At 38.8% G+C, this 20311-nt stretch overlaps 1 protein-coding gene across 2 annotated transcripts in view; it reads left to right on the forward strand.

Moving 5' to 3' along the window:
- The window catches only part of ADAMTS3 (ADAM metallopeptidase with thrombospondin type 1 motif 3), a 237137-nt gene extending 234027 nt beyond the window's left edge, over positions 1 to 3110 (forward strand). For both annotated transcript variants that reach the window (XM_084889724.1, XM_084889723.1), the window contains exon 22: positions 420 to 3110. In XM_084889724.1, the coding sequence (XP_084745850.1) occupies positions 420 to 979 (560 nt within the window). In that variant the 3' untranslated portion in view covers positions 980 to 3110. The remainder of the gene's footprint in view (positions 1 to 419) is intronic.
- The last annotated feature ends 17201 nt before the right edge of the window (positions 3111 to 20311 follow it).

A 20311-nucleotide genomic window follows, 5' to 3' on the forward strand; every position in this document is an offset into this window, starting at 1 on the left:
TCAGTTTTTTCTTTAGTAATATATTTTTAAGATTTAATTTATTTTAACAGGTCTTTAGTATATATTTTGATTTTAAATTTAATATAGAGGCTACTCTATATTATAAAATAAAATAACTCAGATGCTTCTTCACATCCTACAAATATATGTGGTAAAATTAATCCTATTTTCTCAAAATTAGATATATGTTCTTAGTGAGGAAAAAAAAATACTCTTGCTCTGAAGATTACTAGTGGAGATATTAAAATGGGGGGAAACCTACATGCTTTGCATATAAAGAACTACTTACTGCATTGAATTCATCCTCATGCTGATATCTATAATGTAAAGGTTCTCGTGAACAACTCCCATCAATGTCTGGTTTTACTTAAATCTCTTGTAAATTCATAAAAGTTTTTTTTTTTTTTAAATTTTTGCAGATGAGCCATGTTTGGGAGATAAATCCATATTCTGTCAAATGGAGGTGCTGGCGCGGTACTGCTCTATCCCAGGTTATAACAAGCTATGCTGCGAGTCCTGCAGCAAACGCAGCAGCACCCTGCCCCCGCCCTTCCTTCCTGAAGCTGCTGAAACTCGTGATGAAGTTATCTTTCACCCCAGTGACCTCCCTGGGTCCCTAGTGATGCCTACATCTTTGGTTCCTTACTATTCAGAGACTCCTGCTGAGAGGAAGAAATCTTTGAGTAGGATCTCTTCCGCGGGAGGTCCAAATGCATATGCTGCTTTCAGGCCAAACAGTAAACCCGATGGTGCTAACTTACCCCAGAGGAGAGCTCAGCGAGCAGGAAATAAGACTGTGCGACAGGTCTCCCCTGCCACCAGGGGTGGCCACCTCACTTCATCCTCACAAACAGCTGCTGCCCCCTTCCTTGCAGTCCATGATTCAACAGGTGCTTCTTCTCAGGCAAGAACCTCAAAGAAAGAGGAAAAGATTCATGACAACAGACATCCGCTAAGGTCGGCCACCTTGGAAAGATGAAAAGCTGAGCCTAAAAGGCTAGAAATCAGAGGAAAGCCTGGCCAAGCTCCCTCTCCCAGTGGTGCATACAGCTTGTTTAATGTGGAAATCTCCATACATTGTCAACTCATTTTACCTGTAAATGGAAGAGCAAAAGTGCTGGTTCACTTTCTTGTTTTCCTCCTTTTTTTGTTCTGCATTGACTCTTTACCAGAATTTATTGGAAGAAAGCACCCAAGAGTATTAACAGAGGGAAAGTGGCTAAGTAGATTGGTCACTCTCTACAGCAGAAAAGGGACTGGAACCAATGGTGCATATCAGCTGGTTTTTTTGTTTGTTTGTTTTAAAAGAGTTATAGTAAAAAGGAGGTGCCAACGGTTTACACCTTAACAAAATATTTTGGAAATGGAGTGAAGAATTTGTAGACTTGTATTCCCTATTTATCTATATTAGAAATATTGTATGAGCAAATTTGCAGCTGTAGTGTAAATACTGTATATTGCAGAAATCAGTATTATTTTAAGAGATGTGTTCTCAAATGATTGTTTACTATATTACATTTCTGGATGTTCTAGGTGCTTGTCATTGAGTATTGCCTTATTTGACTTTTTTTTTGGGGGGGGGGGGTGGGGGGGCTTGATATTCAAAGCAGAATGTTACAAAGAAGAAGTTAGAATTACAGCTACTGACCATACAAAGGGTTTTATTTAATCAACAGTATGATACTTAAGTTCCAGAAAAAAAACAAGCTGCAGATACACAGATTTCAGCTTACCTATCACTTTCCATCCTTTAATAAAAAGGAATAGGACTGTGGTCACAGGGAACAGAGACCAGTCAAGGAACCTGTGCAAGAAAAAAAAAAAATGGAAACCTTCTTACCAGGTCCTCAATAGGCACCACTGAAGTGTCCGATGTTTTTGTGTTTTATTTTTTACTTTCCCATTGTTGACACATCCAAGAAAAAGCATACTCAATGTACTGTAATAATAACAAAGGAATATGTATTGAGATCATTTGTATGTCGGTAGCTGAACTAGAATTTATACTCGAGTATAGTAGGGCTTTGGAAACAGGTTCAAAAAAGCATTTGTCAATGGTTGCAATATTTATTTTCTGCATGGTTCACACACCCAACTGTTCACAACCACAATGCATCTGACTGCAATAATGTGCTAGTAATTTATGCCAGTGGTCACGTTACTCACAGTGAAGCCAGAAATGCTCTCTCCAGGGAGTAGATGTAAAGTACTTGTATATAGAATTCAGAACTGAAGATATTTATTAAAAGTTGATTTTTTTTCTTGATAGTATTTTTATGTACTAAATATTTACGCTAATATCAATGACATATTTTGGCAAACTAGAGAGACATAATTAGAGATGCATGCTTTGTTCTGTGCCTATGGGAGAAACTTAGTAAACAACAGCCAAATCAAAAGAACTAAAGCTGAACAAATTTGATGTGGTGGAACCATTTGCATCTTGAAATGTAGTTGAAACGAAGTTGATTTGTTCCCCTTCAATGAAACAAAATAGTTTGGACTTAGTTAGTTTTTTGTGAAATAGTGAATTAGAAACACTTTTTTTTTTAAAGTATGTGAAAGAGATATGCACTTCATGAATTATATACTTCAAAGAATAAAGTAATATGCATGTCACCATAATGGTTTTGAGGTCAGTTCCTGAACTGTTTAAAATGTATTATGCATGCTAACATAAAGACATGTTAACCTTCAAACACAGAATGTGCAAGGACTTTTGCATTTGAAGCATGATAAACTCACAGCTTCACCTATTATTGACTCTATACCTCCAAGGAATCGCTGCTACTTTGTGCAAGACTTTTGAAAATCAAATGAGTTGGGTGAATTCCAAATCATAAAATAATCCCCAAGCCTTAAGTAAAGGTCATTCCCCACCCCGAAAAATGAATTCTCTCTAGTTTGCTTACACGTGTATACATCTGGTCCACAGGAGAGTATAAAGATGGTCACACACATTCACCTCCCATAAAGATGTACATTTGTTATACTTCTGATCTCGAGCTTCCTTTTTATTAAGCTAATTTTTTTTTTTTATCAAAGTGTACACTACTGATGCTGTTTGTTGTATTGGGAGCACGTAGCAATAAAAATGTTAATAAAATGTAGATCTGGCTCCACTGAAGTTTTTATCATTGGATTCATCACTGAGTAATAAAAAGAAAAGTGTTCTTTCCACTTACAAAGTGAAATAGCATCAAATCCATTTGCTAATGGACTTTCTCTAAACTGTTCTAATGAAATAACAGTGTCTGTTAGTCTCACGTCGGGGTGTATCATGATATATTTTAAAAATAAAAATTAGAAAAACAAGATTTTATGGGGTGTGGCTTAAGTTCATTCCACAGAATTATGAAGAGGCAGGGAGAAAATGATGATAATGTTAATGCTACCCTTATATATAAAAGGGGATAGACTATTAAAATGCTGCCCACCATCTTAGAACCTTGATTGCCCGAGGATTGATGGGAACCCATCACCCATGACTCTAAAGTAGGGGTGTCGAACTCAATCAGAGAAGGGGCCAAAATCTAAAATCCAGCCTAAATCGCGGGCCGAATGGTTTACTGAACAGTCACAAACTGACAATGTCATAAACTGACAGTGGAGTGCAGTGCAGTGATGACAGCGCGGTGCGGGCCACATTGCAAGGCCTGGCGGGCTGGATTTGGCCCGCGGGCCTTGTGCTTGACACATGTGCTCTAAAGTATGGGGAGGAATAGGACATCACATTGGAGGGCCTTCCGGGAGTCACCACCTAAAACTTCATATGTAAATGAGTTTAGGTAACCTGGCTAGGTTTCAGTTTCCTTGCCTGTAGAATGGGAGACAGAACTGAGAAACACTATTGTGTGAGGACTGAGAAATAACATAAAGCTGCTAGCATACAGTAACTCACAATTAATAGTGTCGTCATCCTTATACTGTCCACAGCCTCCTCATCTTCATTGTGTGACCAAACCACAGCTTTCCTCTAGGGTTCACAGCTGGTTTGAATCATGGTCACTGGGCCTCATTGATAGTGGTAAAGGCTGGAATTTCAGGAATCTAAAACAAACAAAAAAAATGTAGCTTTAAAAATTGATGGGAAAGACGAACTCATTAAAAATACTCTTCAGTCATTGATTTTTGAAGATTTGTAGCTATTTATGCTCACTCTGCTTTTTCCAACATTAAATAGTCAAACTGAGGAATAATTGTTAAATGTATGTTTCTAAAAAGGTGGCCATGTGTGCAATAATTCCCCAAATTATTAGCAAAACAATGTTTCTCATATATTTATATTAATCACTTGGAAGAAATACTAAGTCATTCCTCTATATCTATATTGTATTTTCTTTATGAAGAGGCTGCTCAAATATAATATTTTAAGAATTGAAAAATTATGGAAACAAAGATATAATATCACTTGTTTAAAAGAAGTACTAAATAAAAGTAAACAGTTAAAGTAAAACTGCTTAAAATGCAACCCTATCTAATAAAATAGTAATATGCAAATTAACCATCACTCTGCTACACCCACAAGCCATGCCCACAAGCCAAGCAGGAGCAAATATGCAAATAAACCCAACTAAGATGGCTACAGCCACAGAGAGCAGGAGGAAGGCTTGGGTTTCCCCAGCAATGGAGGAAGCCAAGATTTCTGCCTGCCCTTGCCAGCCTAGGCCTCCACTCAAGGCTACAAAGTTTTAATGATAGAAGATACATAAATCCCAACAGAAATGGCTGCCACCACAGAGCAAGCAAAAGGCTACAAAATTTTAATTGTAGAAGATAAATAAACCCCAGATACCAGGGCCTCTGCTTGGGTCTCCATGGGCCGTGGCTGGCCTGCAAACCACCACAGGCCCCTTACTCAGGCCACCCTACACTCTAAGGGAAAATCCACCCTGATCTGGAATACCCTTTAGGGCAAACCAGCTGGCCCTCACCCATGCACCAGACCTCTACCCTATCTAATAAAACAGTAATATGCAGATTGACCATCACTCCAACATATAAGATGGCTGCCCCCATGTGGACACAAGATGGCCACCACAAGATGGCCAGCAGGGGAGGGCAGTGGGAGGAACCAGGCCTACAAGGGAGGCAGTTGGGGGCAATCAAGCCTGCAGGAGAGGGCAGTTAGGGGCAAATAGGCTGACAGGGGAGCAGTTAGGCATCAATCAGACTGGCAGGGGAATAGTTAGGGGGTGATCAGGCTGGCAGGCAGAAGCGGTTAGGGGCAATAAGGAAGGCAGGCAGGCAAGCAGTTGGGAGCCAGCAGTCCTGGATTGTGAGAGCGATGTCTGACTGCCCATTTAGGCCCGATCCCACTAGGATAGATAGTGGGTGAAGATTTTAAAATACTAACAATAATTTTAGGCCTGGTTCCTCCCAACTGCCCTCTCTTGCTGGGAAACTTGCAGTGGCCATCTTGTGTCCACAGGGAGGCAGCCATCTTATGTGTTGGAGTGATGGTCAATCTGTGTATTACTCTTTTATTAGATAGGGTAGAGGTCTGGTGCATGGGTGGGAGCCAGCTGGTTTGCCCTAAAGGGTTTCCCAGATCAGGGTGGGTTTTCCTTTGGGGTGTGGGGTGGCCTGGGCAAGGGGCCTGTGGTGGTTTGCAGGCCAGCCACTCCCCTTGGCAATTCAAGCAGAGGCCCTGGTATCTGGGGTTTATTTATCTTCTACAATTGAAACTTTGTAGCCTTCTGCTTGCTCCGTGGAGACAGCCATTTTTGTTGGGACTTATTTATCTTCTATATTAGGCAGTTGGACATCCCTCAAGGGGTCCCAGATTGGATTGGGTGCAGGGTGGGCTGAGGGACACTCCCCCCCCCCCCCCCCCCGTGCACGAGTTTTGTGCACCAGGCCTCTAGTAAAATATAAAAGCCAACCTGGGGTGTACAGGCATTACAATATATCAACTAATATTAGAAAAAAGTCATCTGAGGCCCAGACACTTCTGTATAAATCACTTAGAGCTAGAGATAAAAATTAAAGCAAAACAATCTACTGAAATCAATTTATCAAAAGCACAACTTTTAGGACAAAATGACGTGCTATAAATTTCTTCAAAATCAGAATTACCCCTTTATTTCTTTCCCCCATCCTGATATATGGCAGGTGCATAAAAAGTCACTTGTCTTTGGCACGATAATGTTATTGCACTGACACTGTTGATTGGAAAGGCTGCTCTTTTCCAGCCATTCATACTTTCAAACAAATTACTAATTTGACCAGTTAATTTTCAACCATTTTTTTAAAAAAATTTATTGTTATTATTTTAAATCCTTCACCCAAAGATATCACCCCCTCCCCCAAAATGATCTTTAGCGAGTGGAAGGGAAGGGGGGGAGGAGGAAAAGAATAAGAGAGAGAGAGAGAAAGAGAGAGAGAGAGAGAATGTGAGAATGATACATCTACTGGTTGCCTCCCACATGTGCCCCTACAGAGGCTGGGGAATCAAACCTGCAACTGAGGTACAAGCCCTTGACCAGGAAATGAACTTGTAACACTTCAGTCCACAGGCCAATGCTCTAATGACTGAGAAAACCAATCAGAGCTTTTTAACAACCATTTGCTTTTTAACAATTCACCAAGGTCTGAGTAGTGATTATATACTCTATTATCAAGGACAAAATGATTATTCACAGCCAAGTGTTATTCTTACTCAGATCACAAGTGTTAATATCCTTCCCTGTAGGATCACTCCAGAATATCAAAGCTCTTATAATAAACAAGTGATTCTAAAATTAGAAATATATCCACACAAAGAACACTTCTTTTCAAATTAACTGTTTGGAGATTTACATGGAGAGACTCTCACTAAGTTCAAGAGTGAAAATAAACATCTCTCTGGTCGAACCTAAAGGGACAGTAGGTCTGCTTTCTGTTTCATGCCAAAGAGGTAAGACTTCTAAAGGTCATAATAATAAGTTGGTGTCCTGTTGAGGGGGTGGGCACCAACATCAAACTGTTGGTTTAAGTGCTGGTTCTATATCCAACTAATTGTGATGTGTGAATTACTTAATGTGTCAAAGCCTCAGTTTTTTCATCTATAAAATGAAGATGACAATGAACTATACTCCATGAGGCTGTTTGAGAATAAAACTAGAAAATCCAAGGAAAGCAATAAACATGGCCTGACAGGCATTGAGTATGCTCAGTAAAACTATGCAATTACTTTACCTCTTTATGGATGACTGACAGGCCCCAAAAGATTCAATTTGTTTTTTATTTTTATTTTTGTTGACATGGTTTCAGTAGAATTATTTTTTATTGTAAATTCTATATATTTTTTTATTTTTATTAAATTTATTGTGGTGACATTGGTTAATAACATTATATAGCTTTCAAGTATACAATTCTATGATACATTACCTGTATATTGTTTTTTTTCAAAATCAAGGTCACAATTTTCAAAAAGTCCCACATGCCCAAAAGAAGTTGAAACAATATCCAAAGAGAAAACCGTATGAACTAGGCATAGATTATAGAAAGTTGTCTATTCTTAATGGACAACCTGACAATTGAGTCCAGAGATCAAGGGAACTGCACTCTCTGCAGTGGCATCCTGCACCACAATATTTTGTTCACAGGTTTCCTGCTACCAAATCCTCTTTTTTTTTTTTTTTAATATACTTTATTGATTTTTTACAGAGAGGAAGAGAGGGATAGAGAGTTAGAAACATCAAAGAGAGAGAATCATCGATCAGCTGCCTCTTCCACATCTCCTACTGGAGATGTGCCCACAACCAAGGTACATGCCCTTGATCGGAATTGAACCTGGGACCTTTCAGTCCGCAGGCCAATGCTCTATCCACTGAGCCAAACCGGTTTTGGCTGCCACCAAATCCTCTTAATGAGGGACATACTTTCTCAGAGTCCAAGGGATGGGCTCTGACTACCACATGGCCAGGGAAGAAGGGTTCTCATATGACCTTTAATTATAATTGAAGGCCATATATCCTCAAATCAGTATGTGTCGATGAGAGCATCATAAAGAAGTGAGTAGAAGTGTGAACTTAGAGAGAAAAATCTGAAGTCCTATGAATAAAGCATATTGCACTTCCCACTGAGCCTATTGCAACCCTACACGCTACACAGGAATGTGTCCTGCATCTTGTTTGTGTATACTGAGATGAGTCCCATTTCTCTAATTTTCAGAAGGCCTATCTAAATGACATGCTGTATCATTTTGGTTTCTCTGTTGGATTTCTCTCCTATTTTTAATATCTCATATGTTGCCAGTGCTTAAAGACAGCAACACAGCCTCTGGCTGAATGCTTTCATAGCTGTAATGTCCACAACATGGAGCTCAAATTGTTGGAAGCAGCATGCCCTGATGTCTTGTGTTTTTGCTTTGGATTTTCATGGTGGTTAGAAATGCTCTTTTTTATTTATTTTTTCTGTGGGGTTTTTTGTTTGTCTGTTTGTTTGTTTGCCACATTACTAATGCTATAGTTTTTCTCCTCCATATTCAACCTTCTGACTCAAATATTTTAACCTAGTCTTCAGCACAGTTTCCTGAAACTTGCAAGCATGTTCAGGTCTTCCTCATCTTACAGGATAGGATCAAACTTCTGCTTGACTCTGCTCTGCCTCATTAGCCACTCTCTAGTCGTTCTTCACCACCAAAGTTCTCAAAGAGAGTGGCTTCACTTCCCCACATCTCCTTCCCATCCCTCATCAGGATTCAAGGTGGAAACCACTGCAGCATGTTTTCTGTTCCAAGCACACAACAGGAGTTTTCTCAAAGCTTATGGGATCAATTAATTTTTTATTGAGTTATAATTATGTACCAAACATTGTTATAGGTGCTTGGAATACATCATGTAAAAATTGGTAAGAACCACATAGCATACAGTATTCATTATACACTGGTTTGTTATATAGGATGCTAAAAGGTGATACATTAAAGATCCTATATAATTATATGCAAATTGACCATCACTCCAACACACAAGATGGCCACCCCCATGTGGCCACCACAAGATAACCAGCAGGGGAGGGCAATTGGTGGTGATCAGGCGGGAAGAAGAGGGCAATTGGGGGGAAGGGGAGACCAGGCCTGCAGGGGAGGGCAGTTGGGGGCGACCAGGCTGGCAAGGGATGGCAATTAGGGGCAATTGGGCTGACAGGGGAGCAGTTAGGAATTGATCAGGCTAGCAGGGGAGTGGTTAGGGATGATCAGGGTGTTAGGCAGAAGTGATTAGGGGCAATCAGGCAGGCAGGGAGGTAAGAGGTTGGGAGCCAGCAGTCCTGGATTGTGAGAGAGATTCCAGATTGGAGAGGGTGCAGGCAGGCTGGGCTGAGGGACCCCTCCCCTCCCCTGTTCATGAATTTTGTGAAATGGGCCTCTAGTGTTGTATTATAAAATAGGAGGGTGGCGAGAATACAGAAACCCTCCTAGCTGAGACACTTCTGATCCTCATAGCCAAGTGGCTTGGAGATCAATGCTTCCCAGTGATACCAACAACAAGCAAGGCTTGACAACAAGACTGCACACACAGCCCACAAAGGGCTACACCAAGACTGTCCACCTCAGGTAACTGGGAGGCTGACTCACTGAACCATATAGGACACCTTAGCACACAAAGCCACCCTACCAATTCAGGGAAGCTGTGAAAATGCCGAGACAGAAAATAGATCACAAACAAAAGAAATTGAGGAAAAGAAAAGACTGGACATAGAGTTCAAAACCACACTTATAAGGTTTTTCAAGAATTTCCTAGAAAAGGTCGATAAGACCTATGAGGAGATGAAAAGGGATCAACAAGAACTAATAAGGGATCAACAAGAAATAATAAGGGATCAACAAGAAATAAAGAATACATTTTCTGAAATAAAAAATATAATACAGAGTTCTAAAAACAGAATGGAAGATCACAAGAATCAAGTCAAAGATTTGGAACATAAAGAGCCAGAAGACACTCCTCCGCAGAAGCAAGAAGACAAGAGAATCCAGAAAGTTGAAGATAATGTAAGAAACCTCTGGGACAACTTCAAGCAAACCAACATTAGAATTATGGGGGTCCCAGAAGAAGAGAGAGAGCAAGATACTGAAAACATACTGAAGAAATAGTGACAGAAAACATCCCCTACCTGGTGAAAGAATTAGACTTACAAGTCCAGGAAACACACAGAACTCCAAACAAAAGGAATCCAAAGAAGACCACACCAAGACACATCATAATTAAAATTCCAAGAGCAAAAGACAAAAAGAGACTATTAAAAGCAGCAAGAGAAAAGCAGGTAGTTACCTATAAAGGAGCACCCATAAGACTGTCACCTGATTTCTCAACAGAAACCATGCAGGCCAGACCGGAATGGCAAGAAATATTCAAGGTGATGAATAGCAAGAACCTACAGCCAAAAATAATCTACCCAGCAAAGCTATCACTCAGAATAGAAGGCCATATAAAGAGCTTCACTAATAAAAAAAAGCTAAAGGAGTTCATCACCCCCAAACCAGAATTATATGAATTGCTGAAGGGGGTTCTTTCGGAAGAGAAAGTAAATAAAGATAAAAACTATGAACAACAAATACGTAACTATCAACAAGTGAATCTAAAAACCAAGGGAATTAAAAAAAAAATCTGATGAACAATATTAACTGGTGAATATAATAGAATCAGAGGTATGGAAGGAGTGAACTGACGATTCTCAGGGAAAAGGAGAGAGGGGGGTGTGGGAAGAGACTGAACATAAACTGTGCACCTATGGATGACAATGGGGGGTGGGGAAAGGGCAGAGGGTGGGGTGGGAACCTGGTGGAGGGAAGCAATGGAGGGGGTGGGGGATGCGGAACATTTGTAATAATATGAATAATAAAGATTTATTTAAAATAAATAAAATGAAATGAAATGGAAAAAAATAATAAAATAGGGGGGTGGCAATATAATCCATTTAGCAGGTGAAAGTAGAAGAAAGACTTAAAGGAGGTGGGGAAATTTTAGGGAAGAACATTTGAGGAGGAAGAAATGATGAGTTCAGAGTCCCTGGGCAGAATAACATCTGGCATGTTCACAGAACAACAAGGACAACAGTGAGCTGTATGGAAGTGTTGGAGGGGTGAGTGTTCAAGGGATGAATAGTAGGCAATAAGGTCAGAGAAGTGAGGGCTGATTGAAAAATCACTAGAACCTGGTGGGCCATTATAGGGACTTTGGTTTATATTGTTACCAAATTCTGTACAGCATTTCATGGCCTATTGAAAAGAGCCCAGGATGACTAGTAAGTCCCACATAATTTGAGTTTGAATTCTACTCCCCATTCATGAATTTGAATCTCTTAGTTCCCTCATCTACAAAATGGAATGAAGTCTAATAGACTTCTGGAATGAATCAAATGAGTTCATGTGTCTAAAAGTGTTTTTTTTTTTTTATTCTCCAATTGTCTTTATTATAAGTAGACCTTAATTGTCACTTGCTAGGCTTTCCTATTTTCCCCTGGATCTGACATTATACAGTCGTGAGTCGGACTCTGCAGGACATTTGCAGAACTGCTGTCTGACTCTTCCTTCTCAGGCCCTTTGCCTGGCTCCTCTCTCTCATCACCCTTTAAAAAGTTGTCCCCAAATTTATATGTATAAACCTTCTATTCCAAACCACAAACACATTGCAAGTGTCTGTTGGATATCTCATCTCTGCTGTCATAACAGCCCTCTAGTGTTTTAAAAACTGAATGACCACATCCTTTCAGGTACACTTAGCTCCACTCTCTGTTTTTCTCACTACTCTGAGCCTCACAGAGAACAACCATACTCTTTCACTATCCTTTTCTCTGTTTTTTGGTCTGCGTACTTAATCTGGCCCTTGTCCTGCTGATTTTAATTTTAAAATGTCTCTTGCCTCTGTTCCCTTTTTGGTCCTGATTTTCTCTGTCCTGTTCACATCAGGCCCTAACTAGACTGATCATCACAATTGTCTTATGATATCTCACTCTGTTTCCTCACCCTTCTCTAACATTATAATCCCCAAATGAGTTCTTAATGGACAAATTGCATGAAAATTCACAATTCTTACTTGGATCACACTGTTAGAATATTTTTAAATTACTAGATTAAAAAGAAATGAGTCTATGCTATTGTATTAATTCACTTCTAAGTAGTGGCTGGGGTCAGAGTAATTGGAATAGAAATAATTTATGGTTTAAACTATAACCTGAAAGAAATGTCTAAATGCTGTAAGAAATTCTAGTGATGTAGTCTAGTCTTGTGTGTACAGACCGCCTAATAACTGATATTAAAAACTCCCAAATTTACTTTTCTAGCCTATAGCCTCTCTTAAGTTCCAGACTCATATTTGTAAATGTTTACTTGATATTTTCACATTTGGACAAATAATAAAAATTTCTAACCTAACAAGCCCACATTTTAATTCCTGTTCTTCCCCTCAGTGTTGTCCTTTCTTTCAGTGTCTCAGGCCCAAATCATGGAGTCACTCATGATTCTTTGGATTAGTTTTCCATTGCTATATGCTATATGCTATAAAATGTCACCACAAACTTAATGGCTTAAACAATACAGATATTATCTTACAACTCTATAGATTAGAAGTCTAACACAAGACTCAATGGGCTAATATCAAGATGTCAGCAAACCTGCATTCTTTCTGGAGGCTCAAGGGGAAATCCATTTTCTTACTTTTTCTACCTTTCTAGCAGCTTCCAACATTCCTTGAATTGTGGTCTTTTCCTCTATTTCAAGCCAGCAAGAGCAGGGCAATACTTTTTGCATTACACTTCTCTGATCCTTATGTCATCTCATTTTTCTCTCAGCATAACAGGAAAACTTCTGCACGTAAGGAACCCATGGGATTAGAATGCACCATTCCAAGAAGCCAGGAGAGTCTCCTCATCTCCAGGTCAGCTAATTAGCAACTTCAATTCCAATTGCAATTATTAGAATTCTGAATTCCATTTTGTCACGTAATGTAACATATTCACAGATTCTTGAGATTAAGATGTGGACACTGTTGGGGGGTATTCTGCCTAACACAAACCTCTTTCTTTAATTCTTCATTCAAGTCTTTAAGAAATCTTACTTGTTCTCCTAAACACAATCTGATGATTTATTAATATCACCATCTCCATTACTATCACCCTGATCACAGTCACAATCATCTCTCAACTAGATTATTATAATAAATTCTTAACAGTTCTTTCTCTTCGTATCTTTGCCCCACTATGCTCCTTTCTATTCAAAGCAATTCCTTATTTTACTCAGAATATTTACAATGGCTTGTGAGATATTGCATCAGTCTGACCCCTGTGCATCACCAATCACCCTCCTCAATTCATTACTTCACTGGTCTCATTTCCTACTAGTCCCTCTTACCCTATTCCAGCCACTGTAGTCTCTATTCCATTCCATGTGTACCCCTGCCTTAGGACATTTACATTAGCTGTGTCCTCTGCCAGGAATGCTCTTTCTGGAGTATCTACTTGGCTGAATTCCTCATGTCCTTCATGTACTTGCTCAAAAGTTATCTGAGTAATTGAGTGATATTTTGGCCATCCTACATTAACACCACAACCCACATCCATCCCCATAGGACTCCTCCCAGTCTTTTTACTTTGCTCTACCTTTCCTTTTTCTATAGTACTTAATGCCTTCTAATTTATCATATCATTAATTGCTTCCTTCACTAAAATATAAGTGTCACAAAGGTGGGGTTATCTGTTTTGTGTAATCACTTAGGAGAATAACTGGTAAGCACTCAACAAATCACTGTTGAATAAACAAATGAATAAGACAATATGAAGGCACTCATTTGCCCTCTTTTTAATCAATTTCCCCACATTTATAAAGTACTAGAGGCAAATTTGTACTAGTACAAATTTTGTGCACTGGCGGGGGGGTAAGGGGGGGGGCGGGGGAGGGTCCCTCAGCCCAGCTTGCCCCCTCTCATAGTCTGGGAGCCCTCAGGGGATGTCAACCAGGCTGATCAGCTGAAGGTGCCACCCCATCACCCCACTGCTGCTGCCACTGCCAGATGTAGCAGCCGCCAAGATATTTTCATCAACACGGACTCCAGTCCCTTCACCACAAAAAAATTACAACTTTCTTTAGGCATTTTCAAGATGTCTTTTTCATAGAAAATGACATCTCTTTTTTTTTTTTTCTTTTTAATCCTCACATGAGGATATTTTCCCATTAGTTTTTAGAGAGCGTGGAAAAGAGAGGGAAAGACAGAGAGAAACATTAATGTGAGAGGCACACTTCAATTGTTTGCCTCCTGCATGAGCTCTGACCTGGGCCCCAGACAAGGAGGAGCCTGCAACCTAGGTATATGCCCTTGATTAGAATCAAACTTGGCCCCCAGCTGTAGTTGCAGTGCTGGGGCTGGGGCTGGGGGCCAGCCCCTCTGCGGGTTTGTGTCTCTGCTGCTCTGGCCCCAGCAGCCCAGCACTGTGGCCATGGGGCTGCGGCTGGGAGCTGGCTCCTCTGCATGTTGTTCTCTCTGGCTCCGGGGCTTGTCTCAGGCTCTGAGCCCACTCCAAGCCCCTCCTTCTGAGCTGGTCATGACTGTTACACTGTCCTGGCCTAATTTGCATATTACCTCTTTAGATATATAAATAGATATAGATATAGATGATATAGATATAGATATAGATATAGATATAGATATAGATATAGATATAGATATAGATATAGATATAGATATAGATATAGATATAGATATAGATATAGATATAGATGATATAGATATAGATATAGATAGATTCTCAGTACATCTCTTTTCTTTTGCCATGTCCATTAAGTTCTGGCTGCTAGGGACTGCATTAAGCTTTTCCTTTTCCTCATTGTGCTTCATTCTACTTGATAGCATCACACAGAGTTTCATTCACAAGACACAGGTCATTGAACCTGTGTAGCCATCTCTACACTTGCAAATTTTAGGAGACTTTTCTTACAATAGACTGCTCAACCCTCTGCCTTCCTTGTATTGTATGAAATAAATGAAAATAACCTATTTCTTGTTTTGGCACAATTCCTACTTCTGCTGGGATTATAATGATTTCTTGTTAGCTCAATATATCTTCTAGATAGCTATAACATTTTATCATGCAACAAATGCACTTATTAAATGTAATATAAATACTGATTTGAATTTATTCCATGAGAGTATTTTGAGCTCTAAGAATATACTTGATAATGTATAAGCCTAAAAAAGGACTTTGAAGTTTTTAATAGATCTTAAGATTGGCAATTAATTGAAACTAAAGTTATATTAATTTTTAATATTAAATATTTAAAAGCAGTTTGGAAACTCAGGATTGAGTTACTCAAAATACATAACTTAAGTAGTTGATCACAGCTATCCTATATAATAAGGAGATAATATACAAATTGACCCTTATGCCCTCACATAAGATGGCCACCACCTTGTGGTAAAAAATGGCCACCCCCACGTGGTCAAAGATGGCTGCCACGGGATGACCAGCAGGGGAAGGCAGTTGGGGGCAACCAGGCGGCAGGGGATGGAAGTTGGGGGTGACCAGGCTAGCAGGGGAGGGCAGTTCGGTGGGGCTGGACCTACAAGGGAGGGCAGTTGGGGGGACCAGGCTTGCAGGGGAGGGCAGTTGGGTAGGACCAGGCCAGCAGGAGAGTGGTTAGGGGGTGATCAGGCTGGCAGGCAGATGAGCAGTTGGGAGCCAGCATTCCCAGATTGTGAGAGGGATGTTCCACATTGGAGAGGGTGCAGGTTGGGTTGAGTGACATCCCTCCTCAGTGCACAAATTTCATGCACTGGGCTTCTAGTAAGGTATAATAATCTCTGAAAAAATATCTTAAAAGCCAAAGGCTGTGATCTTTGCAGGTTTCTAAGTATTTATATTTATTCAGGCTTTTTGCTTTGTTCACCTGGATTTTCTGGGCTATGCATGTATTGCCCATTATGCTATTTAAAATTTAAAATACTGTTTTGTAAAATGGCACTTGAGTTTCCATGGTTCAGAAAATGGAAAAGGTGATTATGGTTGTTGAAGTCTGTAATTTCCAGAGTGATCCTTGCTCCAGTTACACTCACCTCCGAGCTAAACATCTCCAAGCTTACATCAAATTTAAAGAGCTAGGATTCTCTTCAAAACTGTCCTCTCCAACCAATTTCCTTCATGGCTCAGTTTCTTCCATATCTTAGAAATGGTAGTACTTCTACTCGGTTACTTAAGCCAGAAAACCTAGACATCACCAGGTACCCTTCCCTCCATCCACATCCTCACCATATCTAGGTCATCAGAAAAACACAATTTCTAACATAGTTGCTAAAATCTACACCTACTGCTGTAGCCTTGGTCCAGGCCACCATCCACTCTCATCTGGAATATGAAAAATGTTCCCCCATCCCTATTCCTGGTTGTATATACTCCAAAAAATATTACTTAAAATATGCCCCTGACACATTCATGGCTTTCCATTGCACTCAGAATAAAATCCAAACAGACTCCTGACTATATACCCTACCTAATTTTATCCACTTCTCCCCTTGTCCTCTGCTGCAGCTACCTGGTCTTCTTTTAATTTCTTATATGTCAATGTCTTCCCTACCTGCTATGGGAAATGTAAACACTGAGAGACTATGAAACAGCTTCAGAGAGGAACTAATAATTTGTGTTCTGAGCAGATTTTAAAGGCTCTTTAAAGTATTTTAAAAATATATTTTATTGAGTTTTTTCTTTTTTTACAGAGAGGAAGAGAGAGGGATAAAGAGCCAGAAGCATCGATGAGAGAGAAGCATCGTTCAGCTGCCTCCTACACACCCCCTACTGGGAATGTGCCCGCAACCAAGGTACACGCCTCCTACCGGAATCGAACCTGGGACCCTTCATTCCGCAGACTGACACTCTACCACTGAGCCAAACTGGTTTCGGCAGATTTTAAAGGCCCTTTAAAGTATTTTAAAGGAAGAAAGAAGTTCACAAAATAATCAAAGTTAAGAATGGAAGGCAAAAAAGGTGAATCCTGGTAAAGGAAGAAACAGGCGTTAGAATGAACAAACGAATACTTTTTGAAAATGTCAAGTGGGTCCATACACCCTGAGCTTAGATCCTGGGGGGATAATGGATCCATTTCTCCCAGGCCTAGTCCTGTGAAGCATATGATTTTTCCCCTGAAGCAAGAGTCCACTGGCAAATGATGCCAAATTCTGAAAAACTATCATATTCTTTTAGGATCTAGAGGTGATACCATTTTTATTTTAAATTATCCCAGGGATCCTCAAAATTTCCAGCTGGTAAACATAAACTATAAATTGAATTTACTTGTAGAGGGTAGCCATGGTTCTATTACATGAAAGCCTTTCCCATATATTAAATGCATCTGAAATATATTTCTTTATGCATCAAGCCTGCCTCTTAAACTATTTTCTTGTTAAGTTTATGTCACTTATCTTAATTAGTAGTACAAATTGCCTTCTAAAAGTTATATTCTATTTCTAAAGTAAAACCTACCATATATAAACAAATATTAGCCTTAGCTCCGGAAGTAAAATAAAAATTTCCACATCTATTTAACACCTTCTGAAAACTAAGGTGTGTTCTCTATTTGAAACTGTCAAATCCAGTGGCTGGTGCAAGGAGCTGATAAAGCTATCCACATCCTGTTATTTAGCCCTGCTTTGTTCTCTGCTACAAGACAGTGCCCATACCATCATCATCAATTGATGCCCTTGATCAATAAGAAATGTAAGAAATTAAGTCCACATGTGGTTGGGTTTTTTACAAACTTTCAAATTGCTTCTTTTTCAATGTTCTGGCTGATGGTACATAATCTTTTTCTATACTGTTTTTTTCCCTACTTTATTTCACAAGCTCCTTTCCCTAATTTCCATTCAGCTCAGTATCTGAATAACAAGAGAGGAATACACTAGTGGCCTTTCAGAGCCTATAAGAAAGGAAAAAGCATAACAAAGCCAACTACAATACACTTGAAAAGTCATTTGCTTTATTCCTGATGTGCAGCGATTCACAAATGGGATCCCGAATCAAACTACTTAAGTTTAAACAATGACACTAAACTTCAATTTTCCCCACCTCAAAATTAGGGTAATAATTGTGCCTACTTAAGCAGGATTACATGAAGATAAACCAGATAACACATTTAAAAATGTTATACTGTTAGTGAGGAAAACAATATATTTAGGCCTTTTATTTGTTACTTAAACTTGCTATTATTTCTTGGTTAATTTTTCTTTTTTTGTGTGTGTTCCTTTATTATTCCAAATTGATTTTATATTTACTTACTTATTCTGAAAATGAAACCATAAAGAATGAAGAGATGTATTATTACAGAATTGATTATGTATAGGGAAGTTGAATGCATTATAAACTGCAAAAATAGAAAAAATAACCTCTTAAAAGAACAATAAAATATAGATGTATTCTGCCATGCTGTGTAATAAGTTTGTCCTTATTAATATGTGTGAAAATTCACACCTCACTTTGTTTCCCTTATTTTAATAATGTAATAAGCAAAAATGTTTCAAATGGCTATAACCATGTGCTAGACATTGATTTTATAGGAATTGGGGTCTCTGGATTCCCATAATAACTGAAAGGCAAAGCAATATGGCCTGCCAGTGGTCATGGCAACTAAGATGGTCTTACTGAGGAGGAAGCATTGCAGTCTTCTCAGTGTGAAAACGCATTTTCATGTTGGATAATAAAATTCTGACGCCCTGCATCCCAGGATACTTCTGATCTACCTATTTTATGAAAGTGGTAGAAAGAAAATTACTCATTAAGAACAATCTCACTTATAAATATCGGAAAGTGGAGGTGTTGAATTTAGGAGCCCGCAGTGGAGGAACAAGACAGCTTACAATTAATGTTTCTATTATATTGATTGCCTGCAGTCAAGGGCTGCTTTCCTTTTATCTTTGTTCCTAATTCCCATTCAATTTACACAGCTTGGAGACTCAGAAAAGCATTCTCTTCTCAATTTGTAGAAGAAATATCGAGAAAGCTATGAAAAACAAAGAGAACTCTCATGGGCAGGTTCTAAGTGGCAGGATTTATATGTTACATAATTTGGACAACAAAACAAGTTATGAGGCTTGAGATCTAACTTCTCATGCCAGACAAATTGTACAAGTTAAATATGGTAACATAGGCAAATGCTATTGGGGCAAAATATTGAGAATCTTAGAATATTAACCCAGCTAGAAAAGCTATAAAGAATAAACAAAATAAGAACCAATTATTATTTTCAGCAGTGGCAGCATTATAAAGATGCAAGGATACAGAATCTACGACTGGTGTTCAGAATGTCAGAAACTACTACATCAAAAACTTTTATTACTAGCTTGGAATTCCTGAGCCTTTAAAAAAGAGTCAAGTTTCCTCATCGGGAGATGAAGGTTAACTTTTAGTCCAACTTGAAATCTAAAATGCCATTTTAAAATATCCCAGATTTCTAGCTCAGTAAATGCTATTTTCTTCCACATTAGCCTATTCGTAATATAGTTAAAGAGCACTTCAAATTTTTCTCTTGCTTCTCTCTGCTAAATTCCATTTGGCTCTTTGCTTATTTTCTCCAAATATTTCTTGCTGTCAGCATCAGTCAATCTGAAAAATTACTGAGCTCACACATTGTTGTGAATGTTCTACTGGAAAAACAAGAGATGGCAGAGGTGCCCCCACCCCCCTGCTTTGACGTCTCTCTGATTGCGACTACACGTGTTAACAGAACAAAAATGATCCTATTAGTTCATGGTTGTTATAATACATGAGGAAAGTAAGCATACAATATGATTAGTTTTGGAGTAAGTAGCAAATCTGCCTGAAATACATTCATTTTGAACAAGAGGAAAAAGGATCACATTTTACAAATCAGAAAGTTTAGAACAACTGAAAGAAGGCACCCATTTTAAAATAATTATTTTACTCTTCAAACAAGTTTCCTTCATGACACCTGATTTAAATTTGCTTCAAAATATTATAAAAATAAATATTTTAAAATAAAATGTTGTGAAAATACATATATTGTTACCAAATTTTCTAAAGCAGTAGGAAATTTTGGTTCAATGGATAGGACTTCAGAAGCATCTACAAATCTACTGAAATTATATGCAATATTTTGCACGTATGTGAGTATGGGCATTTCTATTATATTTATCAGTTTAACAAGATGCTGTGTCTTCCAAAGTATTTGAAATCACTATTTTATTAAGTAAATCAGAATTCATAGTTGTATCTATCCCTCTTCATAGAGTATGATGGGATAATTCATTACATAGGTACATGGTGACACACAACACTATTTTAAAAGGTTTCCTGATAATTTGGGGAAGTTTTTATTATCTTATTGTATATTTAG

The sequence above is a fragment of the Pipistrellus hanaki genome (genome assembly GCF_964339955.1).
Source record: "Pipistrellus hanaki genome assembly, chromosome: 1".
Lineage (NCBI taxonomy): Eukaryota > Metazoa > Chordata > Mammalia > Chiroptera > Vespertilionidae > Pipistrellus > Pipistrellus hanaki.